General features: G+C 39.7%; 1 protein-coding gene across 1 annotated transcript in view; it reads left to right on the forward strand.

The window, feature by feature from the left end:
• The window catches only part of IQCM (IQ motif containing M), a 308548-nt gene that overhangs the window by 40709 nt on the left and 244308 nt on the right, over nt 1-23531 (forward strand). Inside the window, exon 4 of the mRNA XM_043463691.1 lies at nt 22793-22883. Within this exon, the coding sequence (XP_043319626.1) occupies nt 22793-22883 (91 nt within the window). The remainder of the gene's footprint in view (nt 1-22792; nt 22884-23531) is intronic.

Here is a 23531-nt window from a genome sequence, read left to right on the forward strand (position 1 = left end):
ACACTTGTGTTGCTTAAAGGGGCAGCTTCTGTGGCTGGAGAGGGTGGGTGATGAGACCTTGAATCTGTGTGTTCATATGATGACCATAGTCCAGAATGATGATCTGTACTTGAAAGATAATAGGAGTCTAATAAGCGTGTCATACTTAATAAACTCTTTGTATCTGCTTGGGAAGGAATCCAAGTATAGCAGCTAAAATAAAAAATCAAAGTCTGGTTTTCTTGCTTCATGATCTGATCAAATTATTTAACACATTGGACCCTCAGTTAAGTGGTGATAATAAAAATTAATTGCTGACTATATTGCTACAAGGTCCAAATGAGATTCCTGTGTGAAAATATAAGATAATTCAGAAAATAGCAAGCACATTATTAATGACTTGAAAGACTCATGAGAACATATATGTTGATACAGAAAAGCTGATGGTTGGTCCATTGAGTTAAAGAAGTTTACAAAGTGCGTTTGCAAAAGAAAATTTATTTGGGAATATGAGTGGGTTGACAGTGTTCCCTCTGCTCTTTTCCTTCCCTTCAGTCAAAAGGTCATATTCCACTGTGACACAGGGAGGGAGTCTAAAGCTTAGTATGATATGTTTGCTCATGGTTACCTGAAAACTAATGCTATAGTTTTTTTTTTTTTTAATGCTATAGTTTTATGTGAATGTGTCCAAGCTACATTAGTGACCAAGGGTGTCATCTGGTTTTAGAGTTTTGTGTATCATGTGACTTTCAAACATTAATAAAACCTTAACTACTTAGTAAACTGCTGGGGAACAACTGTGACAAGTGTTGTTGGCATCAAATACACTGGAAAATAGAGTTTTCAGTAGAAAGCATCTTAATTAGGAGTGAGGCCAGGTTCCGTTCTCTAGTTTGCCTTGGTTTCTGCTGGTCAGCTTTACAGCCTAGAGCTTCATGACTGGCTGCACATGAGTCAGATTCCTGTTCTGGGAGGTGGTTAATACCGTTGGCAAGTCTCTGTAGATAACAGTAAGTGGAAGTGTTAGTCCTTCAGTCATGGCCGGCTCTTTGTGACCTTATGGACGGCAGCCCGCCAGGCTCCTCTGCCCATGGACTCTGCAGGCAAGAATGCTGGAGTGGGTTGCCATTCCCTTTTCCAGAGGATCTTCTTGTCCCAGGGATTGAACCCAGGTCTCCTGCATTGCAGGCAGATTCTTTACCTGCTGAGCTACAAGGGTCGAGTGCCAAATCCACTGGGGGATAAACAGCAGATCACGGTTCCTCAACGATCCTCTGTCTTCTCATGTTGGCTTAGTTTTAGGCAGGAGAAAAATACAACTCCTGATGCAAAGCAAAAAAATATGTCAAGGTGTTTGAGATATTTTACCTAAAACAAATAATGGTATGAAATGTGAGGAAAAATAAGAGCTGGTGAGAAAACAAAGAAAGAAATAATCATTTACAAATAGCTGTTTACCTCACTTGAAAGTGATCCTAATCAGGAATTTGCATTTCATTAAAGCTTTTCTGTTGGTGATAATATCCCTACCCCTATTTCTCAAAAGGCAATTATCACATAAAATGGCTTATAATAGAAGTGTTACTGCTTTTCTGGCGTTCAGCATGTAAGATTTTTATTGGTATACTTGTCTTTTTTTTTCTTAAGCACCTGCAGTTATATTTACATTCTGAGAAAATATAGTAGAGGTGGCACTTAAATCTCCCAGTTTCTATCTCTAATCCTAAGCAATTTTACTGTCTTTTCAGCTCTGCCTATTTTCTGTAACAATTTCAAGTGCAATTAAGGCATAGAAGTATCATTTATAAAGTTTCCACAAAGACAATGTATTTTGGGTTTTGGTGCTAGATAACATCACAATTATAAGCTTTATAATTAGTTTGGCAGCTCTAGAATTAGCTCAGAATCAGAACCTCAGAAGTGAGGCTCTAAGCGCTTAGCTTTGCATATGGGGGAGAAAGTTCTGATTTTTTTTTGTGAGGAAGGAAGAAAGGGGCTGAGGTGCTGGCATTTGTCTTCAGTAGTACTGAGCAATGGGTAGGATGGGTCACCGGTGGTAGTGCAGTGAAGTCGCTGACGGATGACAGGTTGTGAAAACCAGGAAGATTGCAAACACCACAAACATTCTCTTCATGGTTCTAGATGAAAACTTAGAACTCTTTATTCTACTCAGACTAGGTAATGAACTTACCTTAGATCTCTACTAAGAAAAGGTAGTGAAATATATATTCATGCATGTGTGTGTGCTAACTCGCTACAGTCATGTCCCACTCTTTACAACTCCATGGACTGTAGCCCACCAGGCTCCTCTGCTTATGGTATTCTCCAGGCAAGAATGCTGGAGTGGGTTGCCATGCCCTCCTCCAGGGGGTCTTCCCCACCCAGGGATCCAACCTGCATCTGGCAAGTGGGTTCTTTACCACTAGCGCCTCCTGGGAAACCCTGAAGTATATATGGGTACTCAAATTTTATATTTGCCATCTTAAAGTGAAAGCACATGAGAGTTGTGAGTTAAGTTTTATTTGGGGCAAAATGAGGACTATAGCTGGAGTAGGAAATGGCAACTCACTCCAGTATTCTTGCCTGGGAAATCCCATGCACACAGGAGACTGGTGACTACAGTCCATGGGGTCGCAAAGAGTGGGACACGACTGAGTGACTGAATATACACGCAAGAGGACTGTGACCCTGGAGACAGTGTCTCAGACAGCTCAGAGAGACTGCTCTCTCCTGGGCCCTAGTTCTCATTCTGCCCCAAGGAAAGCTTAACTCACAACTCTCACGTGCTGTCACTTCAAGTTGGCAAATGTGAAATTAGGCTATCTCATGTACCCTAATGTTGCGCATGTTTTGAAGATGGTATGTTCATCCAGTGAGCATGCATTTACTCAGCATCTTCACAGGGACTGAAGGGTGTGGGGTTTCCTCCTATTGACAGGCTAAACATTTAGCCTGCCAGAGCTTCATTCATGGATGCTGTCTGATGGCAGACAAAGAATCAGGACCTGTCAGAAACAAGGACTCCACTATATATGCCATAGCATGCAGGCTGAGCTTCAGGTTCTAGTCAGTTTTCCTCTGCCCCAAGTTCCCTGGGGCCACATGGCGGGGTGGGGTGGGGTTCAGGTGGACACTGTGCGTGTGGATTTGTGTTATGTTTGAAAATGTGAGCTTGGGGAATCGATGGCTTTCAAAGTGAACATGCTCTTTTCCTGGAGGAGGTGTTACTTCAGTCCTCAGGGTTGCTTGCTGTAAATACCACCCTGGGGAACAGGCTGGGTAAAGAGCGAAGAGCAGTCAGAACATCAGTCTTGGCACCCAGTATGATTGTCAGGGGTGCTCAGGACTGATGGTAGGCTACCTCTTCCAACATGAAGGAACTCAAGACAAATCATCTTCCAAACCATATGTGTCTGTTGTAACATGCATAAACTCCATGCACATGAATTTGTAGTTTCAAAGCATTGTTATTCCCTCTTTTGAGCAAACAGGAATTTGAGGCTGTGCTTAACTAAGAAGCGAGAATCACAGATAAATGGTACAGCAGCACTACAGCGCAGCATTTTTAATTCATGGTCTAACGTTGTCAGCATTAGCCTGCTTTGCATTCCTGCTAGAGGATCGTCGGGTTGTGCTGGCACAGTGTGGCGGTGAGGGCTTTTCCATTATTTTATTTACTACCATGTACATGTCAGGAAATTAACTCTCCTTTGCTGATCTGTTGCTGCATTTTGATTCTGTTGGTCCAGTGTGTTTCTACATCTTCCTCACCCACTCCCTACCCCCCACCTTTAGCTTAGATAGTTTATTTCTAAAGACTCATAGCTTTCACAGTTTAAGGAAATAGTGTCAAAACCATCAACTTGCCTGTTATCATACAACTGCAGAGTTGTAGAGAGAAAATGTTTATCAGACACAATTTAGTCTAACTACCCTACCTCCATTCTATGAATAAGGAAGCAGAGGTCCAGAGAGTCTCAGCGAATTACTACCCAAGGTCAAAGGTCTAAAGAGAAGACTAAACTCAAAGTTTTTTGTGTATAAAATTCAGTGTTTTTGTCACTGCACTATGTTTTGTCCAGTGGGGGAAAAAGCATAATGTGAGAGTTGTGAGTTAAGCTCTGTTTGGGGCGAAATGTGGACTGTAGCCCAGGAGACAGCATCTCAGTTTTGAGAAACCAGCCCAAAGATGCAGGGGAAGGTCAGGGTTATGATTTTAGTGAAGGAGGGTTATGTGTAGTAAAGCACACATTTTGGCAGAGGCTCTCTGCTAGTCATAAGGAGCAGATGTTACCATCAATGATTTTAGTGCTTTTCTGTTATGGATACGAGGCGATGCAGAAATTGGTCTGATAAAAACCCTGAGGATCTGCTCTGCCAGTTTTCCCTGAAGCACAGAGAGCTTCGTTCCTGATCTCCACCCTGAACTTTCAGCTGCCGCAGGGGCTCAGGGTTTAATCCTTATAGAGGTAGACGTGTACGTAAGTGCTAAGGCACTTCGGTTGTGTCTGACTCTATGGACTGTAGCCCACCAGGCTCCTCTGTCTATGGGATTTCCCAGGCAAGAATACTGGAGTGGGTTGCCATGTCCTCCTTCAGGGGATCTTCCCAACCCAAAGATTGAACCCTCCTCTTTTACATCTCCTGCATTGGGAGGTGCGTTCTTCACCATTAGAGCCACGTGGGAAGCCCTGGTAGAGGTAGATGGCAAGTGCCTTCTGCAGTTGGCAATTGCATTCTAAAAGAAAAAGAATTCAAGGATATTGGTGGAAGCTTTATTATGTGTTCTAAAATTTTGTTTAGTACCAATAGTGTATATTCCTGTTTTTCAAATATAGAATAATCAATCTAGGTTCAAAAGCATCAATTTTTCAGTGCTCAGCTTTCTTTATAGTCCAGCTCTCACATCCATACATGACCACTGGAAAAACCATAGCCTTGACTAGATGGACCTTTGTTGGCAAAGTAATGTCTCTGCTTTTTAATATGCTATCTAGGTTGGTCATAACTTTTGTTCCAAGGAGTAAGCATCTTTTAATTTCATGGCTACAGTCACCATCTGCAGTGATTTTGGAGCCCAAGAAAATAAAGTCTGTCACTGTTTCCACTGTTTCCCCATCTATTTCCCATGAAGTGATGGGACCAGATGCCATGATCTTTGTTTTCTGAATGTTGAGCTTTAAGCCAACTTTTTCACTCTCCCCTTTCACTTTCATCAAGAGGCTTTTTAGTTCCTCTTCACTTTCTGTCATAAGGGTGGTGTCATCTGCATATCTGAGGTTACTGATATTTCTCCAGGTAATCTTGATTCCAGCTTGTGCTTCTTCCAGCCCAGCGTTTCTCATGATGTACTCTGCATAGAAGTTAAATAAGCAGAGTGACAATATACAGCCTTGACGCACTCCTTTTCCTATTTGGAACCAGTCTGTTGTTTCATGTCCAGTTCTAACTGTGTTGCTTCCTGACCTGCATACAGATTTCTCAGGAGGCAGGTCAGGTGGTCTGGTATTCCCATCTCTTTCAGAATTTTCCACAGTTTATTGTGATCCACACAGGCAAAGGCTTTGACATAGTCAATAAAGTAGACATAGATGTTTTTCTGGAACTCCCTTGCTTTTTCGATGATCCAGAGGATGTTGGCAATTTGGCGTTTGAAAATATACCTCTCACGCTTATATTTGAGAAAGGCATTCTTAGTGTGGGAAGTGGTGAGTGTGGGGTTGTGAAATAGGGAGAGGATTCTAGATTGTCTGATTCACTTTATAAGTTGTCTCACATGGTTATTGAAACAGCCTCAGTGCACTTATGGTTGACTGTTAGTCTAATTTTTCTTTTAACAGTAGTCATTTACTCTGGCTATCTCAAGCATATTCTGAATTTTTATTTTCTTAACAGGATTACAGTGACTTCTTATTCTGCATAAGGTATTATTATCTAGTTTTATTGATGTCTCAGACCGTAATTTGTCTAGCTTTTGCCACGTCTTGGCATCTGACAAAAACTTTGATCCACAAAGGGCAACATGTTCCTAATTTTAAATAAAGGATATGCAAATATAATTGACCTCAAGCACTATATATGTCTCTGGAGACCATGTTAGAGGTGCTGGCCTATGTTTACACCAATACTTGCCTACCTTTTGGGGAGAAGTTGATAGTTATAAAGTTTTGCATGTATTTTGTGGTCCATTTCTTCTACTTCCTCCCCCACCTGGTTTTAAACCTGCTTCTGGGAAGTGTTACTTTTAACCTTAACATTAATTGCAATTCATTTATTTTGACAACTTTTTGTTAATTTCATGTTTGGCATAATTTTAGGACTTTAGGGCTGTAAGAAAGCTAGGGTCAGATTGTACAAGTGCCTACTATAGGTAGCCAAATTAAATTAAAAACTTCTAAATAGTGTAACATTATTGCTTTCTAAGTTGCCGACTTTTATCCTTCCCGTTAAAAAGTTGTATGTTTTAAATATTTTGTTATTGTTGCTGCACATTCAATTGTGTGTGCATTTAAAGAGATAGTTGCAACTGTGAGATATAATTAGTTGGGATGGTTTTGCATTTTTATTGTGGCCTTGTCAAGTTAGAATAGAGAGCACAAGTTAAGTAGAGAACACAGTCCAGACCACGCTCACATTCTGTCTTGATCAGCTTTTCCTGCAGCCACTGCCCATTTTGTAGAGGTTGGCCCTCTCTCCACAAACCCCCTTTTAGGATTTCTGTAGATTCCTGATGGAATATTCGAAGAGCAGCTCCTTTGAACTTTAAGTAGTTCTGGCAACACGTCAGCATTATTGGTCATTTTTGTTTGTTATGCCCTTGATGGAAAAGTTAGTCTCTTACTTTCTAGCAATTAGCTGTAATCTTTCAGATTGCCACATTGTAAGCATAAATTCTCTCTTCCCACAAGGAAAAACTTCTTTTAAAGTGTCAGAGGGAAATCATTTCAGATATTAAAAACTTGTTCAGAGCATGCCTGAACATATCACTGCTTGAATTTCCATCTGGATTTGATTATTTCTTTTTCTGCTTTCTTTTCATGCTTACCGATGGCTTTCAGTTTTTGTTTGTAATGAAACAAACCAGATATTTAAATTTGAGGAAGCATCTTGTGCAGTTGGAAAGACAAGGGGAGGAAGAGAATAAACCTTGACTTATTGATTGATTTGTGACAGATGCTCATTCTAGATGCTTCTCTTGTGGGGGAAGCTTCCTCTTTTGTGCATCTTAACATGTTTATCATTATTTATTTTGTATTTATTTAATTTTTTGGTTGAGTTCTGGACAGATTATTTTAATTAAAAAATTCATGCATTATTTGGGTGATCAAATGCCAAACTTCCATGGGTGTGTGTGAAGTAAGTCATGCCTAGTAAGAATATACAGGCAGAAGTAGATCATCAAGTGTGTATTTACAGAGATTGATGGTAAAAATTTGTCAATATTTGGATATATTCATCAATATATTGTTCAGTGTATGATCAGTCTTAATGCATTTTTATTTGTGGCAGATATAACTTATTCTATCTTTGTTTAAATAGATTCACTTTAACACATTAAACTGAAACATGCATCAAGATATATATATAGAAATTCACTCAATATTTATACTGGATTAGATCAGGTGACTGAATGGGGGCTTTTGGACTTGTTATGTTAGAGCATATGGGCAAGTTGTAGGCTAGAAAAGATGTATGGTGTTTTCAGTTTCCTTTTAATTATAGAATCTTATCTACATCAATAAAAGTTTATATTTAACTTCCTAAGAACTGTATGTGGTGAGCAAAAAAAATTGTATGCATTCATGCATCTGTAAAACATAAATTAGATTTTGATAAAAAGTAAATTGATTCATGATAAAGTTCTAATGTTAGTGGCACAAAAATTCCTGTCTGACTCTAACCATTTCCTATTCTTGCAGTATCTTTTTCAGAGATTTCAGTGATATAGGCTGACATTTTTTCTGGCACCCACATATAGCAAATAACTGTGAAGCGTTTCAAACCTCAAAGTGACACTAAAACTGTGAAGTATGAAATGGAAGTGCCAAAGCGTGTGAGACACATTGCGTAGCGCTGCTCAGTAATTCAGTATGTGCGCGCTAGAGGAGACAGCGCTGCTGCAGGATGCGGTGTGATTAACACCACCAAAAATCAATAAAGTAAAAAATCTCCATTTGCAGATAGTCCCTAATGTGTTCCAGTTGCCACCTTCTGTGTTGAGCAGCCCTGCCCTAGTAATTACTCCCTTCTCACCCCACAAGAATCTGCTGTGAGGAATAAAATCACAAATGAATATCCTCCTCATTATGTCAAGATTCAGTTCAGTTCAGTTCAGTCGCTCAAGTCGTATCTGACTCTTTGCGACCCCATGGACTGCAGCACACCAGGTTTCCCTATCTGTCACCAACTCCCGGAGCTTGCTCAAACTCATGTCCATTGAATTGGTGATGCCATCCAACCATCTCATCCTCTATCATCCCCTTCTCCTCTTGCCTTCAATGTTTCCCAGCACCAGGGTCTTATCTAATGAGTCAGTTCTTCGTATCAGGTAGCCAAAGTATTGAAGTTTCAGCTTCAGCATCAGTCCTTCTGATGAATATTCAGGATTGATTTCTTTTAGGATTGACTGGTTTGATCTTGTTGCAGTCCAAGGGACTCCCAACAGCCTTCCTCCAACATGACAGTTCAAAGGCATCAATTTTCCAGTGCTCAGCTTTCTTCATGGTTCATCTCTCACATCCATGCATGACTACTTGTTAAACCATAGCTTTGACTAGATGGATCTCTGTCAGCAAAGTAATGTCTCTGCTTTTTATTATGCTGCCTATGTGGTCATAGTTTTTCTTCCAAGAAGCAAGCATCTCTTAATTTCATGGCTACAGTCACCATCTGCAGTGATTTTGGAGCCTCCCAAAATAAAGTCTCTCACTGTTTCCATTGTTTCCCCATCTATTTTCCAAGAAGTGATAGGACCAGATGCCATGATCTTAGTTTTTTGAATGTTGAGTCTTTAGGCAGCTTTTTCACTCTCTTCTTTCACCTTCATCAAGAGGCTCTTTAGTTCCTCTTTACTTTTTGCCATAAGGATGGTGTCATTTGCATATCTGAGGTTATTGATATTTCTCCTGGCAATCTTGATTCCAGTTTGTGCTTCATCCAGCCCAGCATTTTGCATGATGTACTCTGTATACAAGTTAAATAAGCAGGGTGTTTTGCATATAGGGTTATCATTACCATCTTTCTAAATTCCATATATATGTGTTAGTATGCTGTAATGTTCTTTATCTTTCTGGCTTACTTCACTCTATATAATGGGCTCCAGTTTCATCCATCTCATTAGAACTGATTCAAATGAATTCTTTTTAATGGCTGAGTAATATTTCATATGCAAAACAGAAAAAGAGACACAGATGTACAGAACAGACTTTTGGACTCTGTGGGAGAAGGTGAGGGTGAGATGTTTCCAGAGAACAGCATCGAAACATGTATATTATCTATGGTGAAGCAGATCACCAGCCCAGGTTGGATGCATGAGACAAGTGCTCGGGCCTGGTGCACTGGGAAGACCCAGAGGAATCGGGTGGAGAGGGAGGTGGGAGGAGGGATCGGGATGGGGAATACATGTAAATCCATGGCTGATTCATGTCAATGTATGATAAAACCCACTACAATATTGTGAAGTAATTAGCCTCCAACTAATAAAAATAAATGAAAAAAAAAAAATAAGCAGGGTGACAGTGTACAGCCTTGACATACTCCTTTCCCAATTTGGAACCGGTCCATTGTTCCATGTCTAGTTCTAACTGTTGCTCCTTGACCTGCACACAGGTTTCACAGGAGGCAGGTAAAATGGTCTGGTATTCCCATCTCTTTAAGCATATATATATATATATATATATATATATATATATATACAGAATTTAAAAGGTGGTAACGATAACCCTATATGCAAAACAAAAAAAGAGACACAGATGTACACACAGAACAGAATTTTAGACTCTATGGGAGAAGGCGAGGATGGGATGTTCAGAGAGAACAGCATTGAAACAAGTATACTATCAAGCGTGAAACAGATCACCAGCCCAGGTTGGATGCATGAGACAACTGCTCAGGGCTGGTGCACTGGGAAGACCCAGAGGGATGGGATGGAGAGGGAGGCAGGAGGGGGGATCGGGATGGGGAACACAGGTAAATCCGTGGCTGATTCATGTCAATATGTGGGAAAAACCACTACAATATTGTGAAGTAATTAGCCTCCAACTAATAAAAATAAATGGAAAAAAAAAAAAGAATATTCCACAGTGTGTAGTGATCCACACATTCAAAGGCTTTAGTGTAGTCTGTGAAGCAGAAAAAAACAGATGTTTTTCTGGAATTCTCTTCTTTTTCTATAATCCAACAGGTGTTGGGAATTTGATCTCTGATTACTGTGCCTTTTCTAAATCCAACTTGAATATCTGTTAAGTTCTTGGTTCACGTACTTTTGAAGCCTCGCTTGGAGAATTTTGAGTATTACTTTGCTAGTGTGTGAGATGAGTGCAATTGTAAGGTAGTTTGAACATTCTTTGGCATTGTCTTTCTTTGGGATTGGAAGGTTACTAAATAGTTATGATAAAAGCTTTAAGCTTCTCTGGGGGTGCTTGTATTTTTTCCATCTGACACATGAATATCATTAGTTTTATGTTGGCTTGTCTTTACACCTGTCACCCCTTCTAATGGTTATCCTTTTCCCAAGTTTCTTCAGACAGTATTTTAGCCAGGGTCGAAGGAGTTCACTGAGTTCTCAAAATCTGATTCAGGTCCTTTGTTAGTGTGTTCTTATGAAAGAGGAGAGTGAAAAAGTTGGCTTGAAGCTCAGCATTCAGAAAACTAAGATCATGGCATCTGGTCCCATCACTTCATGGGGAAACAGAGGAAACAGTGGCAGACTTTATTTTTCTGGGCTCCAAAATCACTGCAGATGGTGATTGCAGGCATGAAATTAAAAGATGCTTACTCCTTGGAAGGAAAGTTATGACCAACCTAGACTGCATATTAAGAAGCAGAGTCATTACTTTGTCAATAAAGGTCCGTCTAGTCAAAGCTATAGTTTTTCCAGTGGTCATGTATGGATGTGAGAACTGGACTATAAAGAAAGCTGAATGCTGAAGAATTGATGTTTTTGAACTGTGGTGTTGGAGAAGACTCTTGAGAGTCCCTTGGACTGCAAGGAGATCCAACCAGTCCATCCTAAAGGAGATCAGTCCTGGGTGTTCATTGGAAGGACAGATGCTGAAGCTGAAACTCCAATACTTTGGCCACCTGATGTGAAGAGCTGACTCATTTGAGAATACCGTGATGCTGGGAGGGATCGGGGGCAGGAGGAGAAGGGGATGACAGAGGATGAGATGGCTGGATGGCATCACCGACTCAATGGACATGGGTTTGAGTAAACTCCGGGAGTTGGTGATGGACAGGGAGGCCTGGTGTGCTGCTCTTCGTGGGGTCGCAAAGAGTCAGACACGACTGAGAGACTGAACTGATCTGATGCTTGACTTGCTTCTTGTGGTTTATTTGTATGTCTCACCTTGGGGAGGTGTGTTCAAAGGTTTTTGGCATTGTTATCACATCTCCTAGATTTCCTAGATCAGACCCAATGGGAAGGAAAGAGAAGTTTCTATGAGTGTGTCTGTCCTGTTTATGTTAAGTTTTATCTATCTGTCTGTCTGTCTATTTCCCATATATTTATCCATTCACATCTATAATCCCTATAAGGTTTCTGGATTGGAGAGAGAACTTTAATATTCAGAGAGCATCTTACCTCTGTTTCCTCATTGACTCATGTAGACGGGAAGAAGTGCCACAGAAGAGGAATTCTGCTGCTGCTGCTGCTAAGCCACTTCAGTCGTGTCCGACTCTGTGTGACCCCATAGACGGCAGCCCACCAGGCTCCCCCGTCCTTGGGATTCTCCAGGCAAGAGTACTGGAGTGGGTTGCCATTTCCTTCCCCGAGGAATCCTGAGATTAGGGATTAGCACTTATGTAGGATATTTGGCAGACTTCCCTGGTGCATCAGCTGCTGTAGAACCCACTTGGCAAAGCAGGAGATGCAAGAGACTGTGGGATTGATCCCCGAGTTGGGAAGATCCTCTGGAGAAGGAAATGGCAACCACTCAAGTATTCTTTCCTGGAAAACTCCGTGGACAGAGGAGCCTGGTGGGCTACAGTCCATGGGGTCGTAAAGAGTTGGACACAACAGCGTGCACACACGCACACGTACACACACACACACACAGTATTTGGCACTTTTCCCTCTCCTCCTCTGTAGAGATAAAGAAGGAGAAGGGAAAAGGAGGGAGTAGTGTTTTATGTGTGTGTGTGCGAGCTCAGCCACTCGGTCTGACTGTTTGTAACCCCATGGACTGTAGCCTGCCAGGCTCCTCTTTCCTTGGAATTCTCCAGGCAAGAATACTGGAGTGGGTTGCCATTCCCTTCTCTAGAAGTGCTTTATAAATGTAAGCACATCCATTCTGGAAAGAGGAGAAGTGAAGGTCCCTAAGTCTGTTGTTACTCTTTGGAACATAAGTAAATGGCTTACATTTACTTACAAGTCATCTCAGCAGAGGTGACTCTGAATCTCTCCTTGGTCATTGACTTCCATGGCTTGTTTGCTCTTAGAACCTCCTTTAACTCAGGTGCCAGAATGGGTTGCTCAGAAAGCCCTGACAGTGCAAAAGTGTGAAAATATTAATGGAGGATTGTTTCTTGACACTTGTTTTAACTTTGTGTAAGGGAAAGATCAGGGGATAAACTGACTAGGGCTATATATCAGTGTCTTTCCATCAAGCTGTTTTATGAGAGTCATTGTATTATAACCGTATCTTTGTATTTTTGTTGTTTGTTTTTTAGTTTTTTGGTTTGTTTGTTGGATAGGGTGGACCAAGACGATCAGTATAAACTCATTTCTTCTGGGCAGTTTTGTTAAGCCTTTGGCCATGATATTTACTTAGTAGAGATTAAGCTGTTTCACTAAGGTATAACTGGTATTATTTTCTGTGCAGGGGAATAGTGTATGCTACTTGCCAAAGACTTGATGAGTACTGTTGCATTTTTTACCGGAGAGAGAGAAATGAATGCTTGATGGAGATGTCTTAGGCATAGGAGTAATTGTTCAGTATAATGTGACTTTGCATTTTATTTTCCATATGTTGTGCTATTACTGCAAGTTTATATTCTTGGTATAATATTTGGTAGTGCTTTATCTTATGGTACTTATAACATGTTACGTGTCTGCTCCATCTCCTATATAGACTGTAATCAATGCCATGTTCTTACAATTCTCACCATTGTAAACATTACCTTAACTAATTTTACTGAGCACTATGTACCAGCTGTGCTAAGTACTTTACATGTATCATTCACCCAATCTTCACAGCAATCTATCATCATTATACATATTTTTGTGGTTGTCCAGTCGCTAAGTCGTGTCTGACTTTTTGTGACCCCATGAACTGTAGCACACCAGGCTTCCCTGTCCTTCACTATCTCTCTGAGTTTGCTCAAACTCTTGTCCATTGAGTCAGTGATGCCATCCAACCATCTCATCCTCTGTTTCCCGCTTCTCCTCTTGCCTTCAGTCTTTCCCATCATCAGGGTTTTTTTTCCAATGAGTCATCTCTTCGCATCAGTTGGGCAAAGTATTGGAGCTTAAGCTTTACCACAAGCCCTTCCAATGAATATTCAGGGTTGATTTCTTTTAGGATTGACCGGCTTGATATCCTTGCTGTCCAAGGGATTCTCAGGAGTCTTCTCCAGCGCCCCAGTTCGAAAATATCAATCAGTTCTTTGGCACTAGTCCTTATTTATGCTCTAATTCTCACATCCATACATGACTACTGGAAAAATCAGCTTTGACCACACAGACCTTTATTGGCAAAGTGATGTCTCTGCTTTTAAATACATTGTCTAGACTTGTATTGACTATTCTTCCAAGGAGCAAATGTCTTTTAATTTCATGGCTGCAGTCACCATCTGCAGTGATTTTGGAGCCCAAGAAAATAAAATCTGACACTGTTTCCACATTTTCCTCATTTATTTGTCATGATGTGATAGGACCAGATGCCATGATCTGTTTTTTAAATGTTGAGTTTTAAGTTTTTTCACTCTTATCTTTCATCTTCATGATGTTCTTTAGTTCCCCTTTGCTTTCTGCCATTAAAATGGTATCATCTGCATATCTGAGGTTGTTGATATTTCTCCCAGCAATCTTGATTCCAGTTTGTGATTCATCCAGCCAAGCATTTCTCATAATGTACTCTACATATAAGTTAAAAAAGCAGGGCGACAATATACAGCCTTGACATACTCCTTTCTCAGTTTTGAGCCAGTCTGTTTTTCCATATCCAGTTCTAACTGTTGCTTCTTGTCCTACCTACAGGTTTCTCAGGAGGCAGATAATGTGGGCTGGTATTCCCATCTCATTAAGAATATTCCACAGTTTATTGTGATCCACATAGTCAAAGGCTTTAGCATAGTCAGTGAAACAGAAAACAGATATTTTTCTGGAATTCCCTTGCTTTTTTTATGATCCAGCGGATGTTGGGGATTTGATCTCTGGTTTCTCTGCTTTTCTAAATCCAGCTTGTACCTTTGGAAGTTCTCAGTTCACATACTGCTGAAGTCTAGTTTGAAGGATTTTGAACATAATCTTGCTGGCATGTTAAATGAGTGCAATTGTGTGGTAGTTTAAACATTATTTGGCATTGCCTTTCTTTGGGATTGGAATGAAAATTGGCCTTTTCCAGTCCTGTGGCCACAACTGAGTTTTACAAATTTGCTGGCATATTGAGTGCAGCACTTTAACAGCATCATCTTCTAGGATTTGAAATAGCTCAGCTGACATTCCATCACCTACACTAGTTTTGTTCATAGTAATGCTTCCTAAGGCCCACTTGACTTCACTCTCCAGGATGTCTGGCTCTAAGTGAGTGACCATACTGAAAGGTTGTTGCTGAACGATAAGACGCGGGATTCTTGGCCTCCGGAGGAGACGAATTCAATCCGGGGCCAGAGACGAGGCTGGATTGCTCAGAGCTTTTGTGTAATAAAGTTTTATTAAAGTATAGAGAAAGCTTCTGACATAGGCATCAGAAGGGGGCAAAAGAGTACCCCCCTCCTAGTCTTTTGCTGTATGTTATATAGTCACTCACAGTCTGTTAATGAAATGAAAGGAATGTCATAAAATTTAGAATGGCACCAGATAATTCATCCCAGGCCATAAAACGATTGACTTGAATCTTGTAGAAGGGCAGAATACCAACAAATAGTTCCGTTTACATAGATTAGGGGAACAATACCTGAGTAAGTAAGTTAGGCCGTTTGGCGGAACCAACTTGAAGATAGAGTCTGGGGTTCATTAACATAGCTTAAGACAACATTTCCATACGAAAAAGGAATGTATTGGTTAACTCAAAGTTTGAGAGTAGTTAGCTTTAGGTGAGACCAGGTGTCATGGCAACACAGAATGTTAAGAGAAACCTCCTTTTAAATTTGTATAGAGAAGGAAAAACAGATCGCTGGTTTGTTTCTTCCTGCCGCTTAAGAGAGATAAAAATGTCTGGCACTTACAGCCTCTTTCCTCCATTTGGAGACCCCTGGCCTTCCTGCCTGTTACCCTCTCATTCCCCCCTTTTCTTTTAGGAGAATTATGTTGCCTAGGGAAAAGGGGCGTCGTTTTCATTCCATAACTGCTTCCGAGCTGACAAGGGGCGTTGTCCCTAAATTGGTGAGGCAACATATTCTCCTCATCCTCATAGTGAGGATGTCTGATCCAGGGGCCCCAAATAGTAGTCGGAAGAAGCTGCAGTGATAGCAGGAGTTTGAGCAACCATTTGTAACTTAAAAGCTTTCATGCGACTAGAAACAAATCTACTTACACAGTTACAGATGCAGGGAGCAAACAGCAAAAACAAAACAATCAGAATTAAAAGTCACGTTATGTCCATAGTTAAGGTACAAAGTATTGCACCAGTCCATTCTAGGGTTGTTAGATGTCATCAGACGAAGAAGAGGCATCACATGTGATTGTTGTCGAAGGTATTTGCAGACTTGGAGAAAGTCTTTTCCTTGAAGTGGAGATGTCCACCATGGGAAGCCTTTCACTGATGAAGAGGGGAGTGCTCCGCAGACCCAGCAGTTAGACCGATTGTGGAATGCAGCATAGGAGTGAGCCCAGGACAGGAAGGCATTGTCTTGAGGATCAAAGGGCAGACTCAGGATTTCTGGAGTCAGCAGAAGTAGGCTCACATAGATTATCAGGCCCATCTGAAACATACAAAGTCAGAGCATAGAAAGTAAAAACATAAAATGACATCACTTAGTTCTGGTCAGGGTGCCACCTCTTGACTCGAGTGTGATGTACCCATGAATCAATTCCTGGGACTTTGACAGCTGTGGGAGAAGAAAGAATAACCTGGTAAGGGCCTTCCCAGAGGGGCTCGAGGGATGAGCCCCCAGATCCCAATGTTTTTATGAGGACCTCGGTTCCTGGCTCAAATAGAGGCTTGCTGGATTCAGAGGCTGGGTCAGGAGTCGTCTCCCGGAGTTCTGTTAATGCCTGTTGAAAAGCTGAGAGTTGAGTTACAGAATTAGTTAACTCTAAGGCCTCAGGATCTATAACAATGTCTGTGCGTAAGAAAGGCCTTCCACAAATACATTCAAAGCGGGACAGTCCCTCCTTTTTTGGGGCAGTTCGAGCCCTCATTAAAGCTATGGGTAGGACTTTAATCCAGTTGTCTTGCGTTTCTTGAGTTAATTTGCGCAGATGTCTTTTGATAATGTCATTAGCTTTTTCAACCTTTCAATACCATCATGGCTTTTTGGGTCATTAAGAACTGTTTTGTACAGTTTTTCTGTATATTCTTGCCACCTTTCCTTAATCTCTTCTACTTCTGTTAGGTCCTTGCCATTTTTTTTCCTTTATTGTGCCGATCTTTGCATGAAATGCTCCTTTACTATCTCTGATTTTCTTAAAGAGATCATCATACACATTTTTACAAATGAAGAAGCTGAACTCAGTGACATAATGTAACTTGCTGAGGGTCATACTGATTATAAAATTCAAATTTATATCCCCTTGAGTTTATCAGCTTTCTTAACCACGTCTCTGTGTTATCTCTCATAAATAATACAATATAGCCACCTAGAGGGTGAAATATAAAATAAATAAATATATCAGTTAATTTAATAATTCGTACCAGTAGATATTGAATTGATTATACTTGAGTAAAATGTCTTAAAGGTTATTATAATTGTATAATTTTTGTCTTCCTTTCATTACTATTGCATTTTTATATTCCTGAAAACATTTAACTATTCATTATTTTTTAAAAAATTAAAAAATATTTTAAAATACATTTCACACTATTGTATACATGGAGGTCTTGTAGTGGAGGTAAATTTTGCTGACAACACACAGATTAATGTCCAGTACTCTTCTGCTGACATTGTAGGGAATTCCATATTTTTGTGCATTTAACTCAACTCTGTTCTTTATTCCTGGCTGACTTCTGTTTGTTCATTCAGCGTTTATTGAGTACCTTATGTATGCTTGGCTAGGCACTGAGGTACATATTAAACAATGAATGAATGTGAGATTAATTAATTAATTTGTGAGATTAATTAATATAACTGTGAGATTAATAGGATATAAACTGTTGGAAAATGCAAGTGACATTTTCCTGTCTTCTTATAACCTCTGTTATAAGACCACATGGCTGATAGGGGGTAGTTAATAGCAATTTATTAACTGATGGTATTATACTGGACAATAATAGCTACATGAGGGTGGCATAGAAAAATATAAGTGAAATCTGAAGTATTCAGAACACTTGCTTAGCACAAATGTCCTTATTCCACTTTCTGACATTAAATCTGAAATTTATACATGTGTACCTAGTAAACACATTAATTACTTCATTTGTTCAATTGATATGTATTGGACTGCTGATTTATAATGTCCAGCAAAAAATAATGTATACACACATATTTACATAACTGTGTGCATACACATATATTAGTGAGGCTACAGAGTATTTGATTTAAACAACTAAGTGAAGAAGCTGTATTTATCAGATGAGTACAGAACAGCAGTGAGAGGATATTCATTTTCAGCCAAGATGGAACATTGTTGACGCTGACTACACATTGGTCAAAGAGTCAATACACTTCAAAGATTTAGAATTATGTAAATCATGTCCCCTGATTACAGTGAAATTAAATTTTAAAATAATAACTATCATAATTTAAAATCCAATTATTTGGAAATCAAAGCTTATTTATGGCAAGTATGGAGGCTGGATTGGAGGGTATTATGGCTGGGAGTAGGAATCCAAGTGAGGAAGCTATTAGTGTCCCAGAGAAGAGCTGGTCAAAGTCTATGTTGAAGCAACATGAGTGGAAAAAGTAAGAGGGATTTGATGATTGATTGTCCTAGGAAGCTGAGGGAGAGTATACAGTAGAGGTGACTTCTGGGTTTTTGGATGGATGGTGGTGTCATTAATCATGAGAGGAACATGTCAATTGGAATGTCTTTGGGACATGCATATAGACATGGTTAGTTATTGAAATCTGGCACTTGAGAGTGGTCTGAGCAGGATACTGAGATTTTGTGAGGCATCCATGTTTCCATGATAAATAGAGCTTGGGGGTGACCATACCCTTCAGGTAAAGGGCTAGAAGACAGTCAAAGAAAGAGCTGTAGGGCATACACAGCAGCTGGATGTGGTCAGAGCAGAATGAGCCATTGAAGGAGGTGAGGGAAGTGGTCACAAGTGAATTGAATGGATGCTTGATTTCAGATGAACTCTGAGGAAAGCAAGGTAAATAGTGTTGAGGACTAGAGGCCTTTGGCTGTTAAGTTATAATGCCTTATATTTCACTTGCTTTCATTACAGAAACCCCAAATATTCATCACTTTACCAGCATTTTCTTTTCCTAGTCTCCCTGTCTTTTACTAATGGTTTTACAGAAGTTATTTAAAATTTATCTTTCAGAACTGAAATGCTAGAGTTGATATAATTGGTTTAGAGACTAGATTTTAGATAGAGGGAATAGTTATGAGCACAAAGATGTTATGGTCTTCCCCAATGACTCAGCAGTAAAGAATGTGCCTGCAATGCAGGTGCCGCAGAAGAGGTGGGTTCGATCCCTGGGTTGGAAAGATTCCCTGGAGGAGGGCATGGCAACCCACTCCAATATTCTTGCCTGGAGAATTCCATGGACAAAGGAGCCTGGCAGGCTGTAGTCCATAGGGCCACAAAAAGCTGGACACTTCTGAAGCAATTCTGCACAGCAGAGATGTCATAATTTGCCTTAAGAAGTCTTGTTCCTCATCTAAAGGTTTACCTAATGTAGGATTTTCATATGCTTTAGTTGTCTTTTTAGAAATCTCCTTTAGCAAATTATTCAAGATGGTGGTCGTCAGGCTCTCTTGCCCCCGTGACCTCGCACTCTCGCCCCACCTGTTGTAAATTCATGGTTATGTAACAGCTGAGATCGCTTATAGCACTGCGCATGTGCATCATGATGTACCCAATTGGGCACAGGCCTCTTTTGTTCTGTAAACAGATACACGCTCCACCTGAAAAGCCCTTGAAGGTGCGTTATGACTGTGTTCTCTGGGTCAGCTCTGAGAGAATACAGCATGTCTGTTGCTGCAGCTACCACGCCAGTGAGGAGAGAATACACATGTCTGCCGTTCCTAAGGCACCGTGAGTTTTCTTCCAGCGTCCCCGCTCTGGCCTTGCCTACCCTGGGTTCAATGAACGGTGAGATATAGTGAGACAACTGGCGTAGCTCACAGTGTGAACAGCGAGACAATTCTATACTTTTTTTTAAGGCAGTATAACTGTACTTATTTTCTATTTTGGATGTAGAAGTAACATGATTTAGTTTAATGGTACTATAGAGGCTTTCATTTTAGTGATTAAATGGATAATTCCCAAAGTTTTAAATATTTTCCCACAAAATACGCATATCATTTGCTTTATTAATTATTGTAGTAGCACAGGCTTAGTTCCCTTAGCGTCATTGTACAATTCACTCTCTAGATCTATGGGTTGCGTATCTCATGACCTTTCCTCGCATCCTTTTTCTCCTTCACTTTTCTGCAGTGAGTTTCATGTTAGTCATGTTGTCCACTGAGAATGGCAGTGTTTTATTAACACTACATCCTACATCTCCCCTCTGTATGAGTTAGTATGGCAGTTTTAACTCAGTTCAGTTAGTCGCTCAGTCGTGTCCGACTCTTTGCGACTCCATGAAACGCAGCATGCCAGGCCTCCCTGTCCATCATCAACTACTGGAGTCCACCCAAACCCATGTCCATTGAGTCGGTGATGCCATCCAACCATCTCATCCTCTGTCGTCCCCTTCTCCTCCTGCCCTCAATCTTTCCCAGCATCAGGGTCTTTTCAAATCAGTCAGCTCTTTGCATCAGGTGGTCAAAGTATTGGAGTTTCAGCTTCAACATCAGTCCTTCCAATGAACACCCAGGACTGACCTCCTTTAGGATGGACCAGTTGGATCTCCTTGCAGTCCAAGGGACTCTCAAGAGTCTTCTCCAAAACCACAGTTCAAAAGCATCAATTCTTTGGTGCTCAGCTTTCTTTGTAGTCCAACTCTCACATCCATACATGACCACTGGAAAAACCATAGCCTTGACTAGATGGACCTTTGTTGGCAAAGTAATGTCTCTGCTTTTTAATATGCTGTCTAGGTTGGTCATAACTTTCCTTCCAAGGAGTAAGCGTCTTTTAATTTCATGGCTGCAATCACCATCTGCAGTGATTTTGGAGCCCAGAAAAATATTCAGCCACTGTTTCCACTGTTTCCCCATCCAGGTACTCTAAAGTGATGGAACTGGATGCCATGATCTTAGTTTTCTGTGTTGAGTTTCAAGCCAACTTTTTCACTCTCCTCTTTTACTTTCATCAAGAGGCTCTTTAGTAGTTCTTCACTTTCTGCCATAAGGGTGGTGTCATCTGCATATATGAAGTTATTGATATTTCTCCCAGCAATCTTGATTCCAGCTTGTGCTTCCTCCAGCCCAGCGTTTCTCATGATGTACTCTGCATATAAGTTAAATAAGCAGGGTGACAATATACAGCCTTGACGTACTCCTTTTCCTATTTGGAACCAGTCTGTTTCACTCAGTAGATATTCCTTAAACAAGTACAATAAAAGAATACACATTGGATACCATGGTTATTAAGAATGCAGGCTCTAGAAATTGCCTGCTTGGGTTTGAATATTGTCTCTGCCTACTGCTAGCTGTATAACCTTAGAAAATTTCATCTCTATTTCTCTGCTTCAGTTTCCTTATTTGTAAAAATGGAGATAATGGGGTGGTTGCAAGAATAAAAAATGATAATCCATATACAGCAATTAGCACACTTTGTGTATGGCAAATATTTTTGAATGTTCTGTTTTTAAGACTCAAACTTATAAATTCTTTATTTTTCACCTTAATATATTTCTCAACTTACCATGTATCTTTATATGAAGTGTGTCTTTTGAGCTGTGTATCACCCTCCAATGTAAGCATGGCAGAAATTATCCTTTTCCCATTACTAGGCACCTAATTATTCATTGTTATAATAACACAAATAATTACTAATAATTAGGATAATAATTGCTGTTAATAAGCAATAATTAAGCACCCTCATGAAATCTGCTATGGTGGTAGGTCAGAGTGAAGAAGGGTGAACTTACAGTCAAGGACAATGGGTTTGATCCCTGGTTTAGCACTTTTAAAACTTAGGTCTTGGGTAAACTGCTTTGCTGATGTATAAAAGAGAATAATCACAAAAATTCACCAAAAATCCAATTTTCAGGTTTAAGTGTGAGATAATCCACAGGAGTGCTAGCCAACATCCCTAATATATTATGAAGAGTAAATATTAGCATTCTGTTTTCCATTTCTCCAAATTTTTATGGTCTTTGTTATACATTTAAAATCTAAACTATATAATGCTGTCTAGTGTGCTCTTTTATTCATTAGCATTGACATACCAACTAATTTGTAAATATTTCTGAAATGGTTTAATCTCATATGTTCTCTGTATCTTTAATATCTTTTTAATATACCTGAGCTAGTTAACTAGAAGGTCCTTAATAGATAAGACAGTATTTTGTTGCACTGTTTCAAACTATGTTAGTCCCATATGTTAGGACTATGTTAGTCCCATTATCTGAACAAATTAAAGTAATACGTATTTTAAAATATTTATCTTAAGTTTCTCTTTAGACTCTAAGAACTTGATTTTTTTTTTTTTAATGCAGAACCTTTGCCTTTTGTGGACTTAAGTCTTTCTAGCAAATGGAGGAGATTTCTGGAGCTCCCAGTGTTCCTATTACATTAACTAATGATTGCTAAATTATTTTGAAATAGCAGGCTCTCCTATAAAAGCTAAGCCTTATGAAGATAAGGATGACAATAATGCTGATATGTATAAAGGAGACTGTATTCTCAGTTTGTGCTGTATTCTTGCTGATATTTCTCTACAAAGGGAGCGATCTCCTTTCTGATATATGCAGTTCATTTACTCTATACTTGCAGTCCTAAATTTTAGTAATTGCAAAACATCTGAGGAGCATGGGGTGAAAAAAGACACTCAAATGTGTTTTTAGGCTATCTTTTTATTGGTAATTTTTTTGAAAAATATTGTACCTGTTATTAAAAAATCTGTGATTTGCAATTTAATTCAAAACATGCACTTAGACCTTGAAAACTAATAGTATACAATTAAAACTTTTTTTTTCTTTCAAATTCAAGAACAAGTTAAACTGGATAAAATAGTGACTAATATTGAATCAGTGAGTAAAGAAATGGAGAAAGAAAAGCAATTGCACCATGGGAAAACCAGGTAAGGAAGGTGTAATTGGCTAACCTATGGACCACATACACTCTTCTTCTCCTTTGCTGGTATTTCTTGACCAATTGTCATGGTTTCTCAAGTCTCTTAACACCCCACACATGAGGCTAATTTATCCTTCTGCTTCAGTACCTCAAAGAACATCAATTATCAAAATTTTAGTTTTCAGTTCAATTAACTTTTGAATTGAACTGGAGGATGTCTGAATAGTTAAGCAAACCATCTGGGTTTTACAGTGCATAAGCTCAAATCCAGTTTGTGGCTTTCTTGAGAAAAATGCCATATTTTATGGTAATATTACATAAGTTTGGAATTTTAATAATTAATCTGCAGCAATTATGGAGCAGAGTTAAGATAATTTTTCCTTTTTAATATAATAATGTAAAATTAGTGTGTTTTCTAACAGAAGATGAGGCTGATCCTACAGAGCATACTTTGAAGGCAGGAATTTTGAGCATTGCTTCTGCTGTCTAAAGGTGTCTGGAGATGGGTCAGTTACTTTTCTGAATTAGTCCACTGAATAGCAGCATAACCTTTGGGATAATGTTACAATTGTGTACATAAGTTTTGGCCCTGAAGCTACAGATAGAAACTGTAAAGGCTCTTCACATTTTGTAAGAACTTTTATACTTGTACGAT

This window comes from Cervus canadensis, chromosome 1, assembly GCF_019320065.1.
Source record: "Cervus canadensis isolate Bull #8, Minnesota chromosome 1, ASM1932006v1, whole genome shotgun sequence".
Lineage (NCBI taxonomy): Eukaryota > Metazoa > Chordata > Mammalia > Artiodactyla > Cervidae > Cervus > Cervus canadensis.